A 1,622-nucleotide genomic window follows, 5' to 3' on the forward strand; every position below is an offset into this window, starting at 1 on the left:
ATTTGATTTCGCAAGCGACAACGGTGTACTAGTTCTAATGCCATGGCGAAAGTTTGAGCAAAACATGCTAACTGTTCTGTCTTTGGCTGCACAGATGAGCACAGAACATTGTTTAGAGTCCCAGCCTCAGAGGACACAAGAGAGCAGTGGATTTATTGATTTATTTACTGTATATTGCTGCTGCCTGCCACACAGATCTAAAATAAACATGCGATCAATTTACCAGCAGTTTACCTTCACAGACATAACCGACTGTTTTTGTAACTCGTGTGTTTTTACAACTTGTGTGTGAATGAGAACTTAGTTTAGTACTCACATGCTGTGACAGCCGCTTTCTGTCCATGTGCTCTCAGAAAACCGTATATAAGAAGTTTAAACTAATATGGTTTAAAATGCATGATTTCAGTGCGATAAACAGGATAATCAGAACCAAAACAGATGTTTTTAGCAGGTCCAAGCTGTAATGGCGCAGCTCTATTCTGGAAAAGTTGGTGGGGAGCAGCACCTCATTTGCATTTAAAGAGACACGAAAAACAGCGTGTTTCTGCTTCCACTCAAAATAGGCATTTTCAAAATGATATAATAAATGATATGTGGAGTATTTTGAGCTGAAACTTCACAGACACATTCTGGGGACACCAGAGACTTATATTAACAAAAATATTAAGCAGCATTGATAAGTTTCTTGAGCATCAAATCAGCGTATTAGAATGATTTCTGAAGGATCGTGTGACAGAAAAAATGAAGTAATGACTGATGAAAATTCACATTAAAGTATATTAAAATAGAAAAATGTTATTTTTAATTGTAATAATTTTTTACTTTTTTTTTTTTTGCTGTATTTTTTGATCAAATATCAAATAAATGGGTGAGAATAAGAAACTTGATGCCTGTCTAACTTGATAACTATGAAAACAGAGAATGTCGAATGTCAAGTGGTTATCATTGATGCTGTTGATTTTATAATTTTTTCTTACAATCCATGTGTCTCCATCTTCCTTTGTTCCTGCAGTTTCCTGAGATGAATGAGGTGAGTCGTGAAGAAGAGGAGGCCGGAGGAAGTGGATCTCTGCTAACTTTCGCCATCCAGAACGCAGGGCTGCTCACTGGGTTTGGCATCATGCTTGTACTTACCATTTACTCTGGACAGATACAGCTTGGATAGCAGAGGACCTAAATACAAACTCAGACACTAAAGGACTATCTCAGCACCTGGACTAAAACCTGAGACCTACTGGGACCTCCAGACTTTAATATGAGCCAGCTGTGCTGGCTTGTTTTAAAACGTTTGCCCAGCTGGACTAGGTCATGACATAAATTGAAATGTTTTGGGCATAGTTTGGGCTCAGAGTAAACCTTGGACTGTTTAAACAAGGCTAGAATTGACTGACCCGTGAACTTTGCTTTAGATTCATCCAAAACCTGGGACCTGTTGATGGATGTGGTACCATTCATCTAGTTTAGGCCTTCTCTGGTTCCTTCGCCTCAGCTTTAGGACACAGTGATGTCTCTGTACCGTGTGGATTCTCGTTCCCCAACATATACATCTGGGCATTTTTGTATTGATTTCTAATGTTCTCATTATTTAATTTATATTGTGTTTTTCAACAAAATGTCTCTTT

General features: G+C 38.2%; 1 protein-coding gene across 2 annotated transcripts in view; it reads left to right on the top strand.

Moving 5' to 3' along the window:
* The window catches only part of LOC107702220 (zinc transporter ZIP14-like), a 39,450-nt gene extending 37,837 nt beyond the window's left edge, over positions 1–1,613 (top strand). For both annotated transcript variants that reach the window (XM_016504467.1, XM_016504466.1), the window contains exon 9: positions 1,013–1,613. In XM_016504467.1, coding sequence (XP_016359953.1) covers positions 1,013–1,165 — 153 coding nt within the window. In that variant the 3' untranslated portion in view covers positions 1,166–1,613. The remainder of the gene's footprint in view (positions 1–1,012) is intronic.
* The last annotated feature ends 9 nt before the right edge of the window (positions 1,614–1,622 follow it).

Source organism: Sinocyclocheilus anshuiensis, unplaced genomic scaffold (assembly GCF_001515605.1).
Source record: "Sinocyclocheilus anshuiensis isolate Anshui unplaced genomic scaffold, SAMN03320099.WGS_v1.1 scaffold582, whole genome shotgun sequence".
Classification (NCBI taxonomy): domain Eukaryota; kingdom Metazoa; phylum Chordata; class Actinopteri; order Cypriniformes; family Cyprinidae; genus Sinocyclocheilus; species Sinocyclocheilus anshuiensis.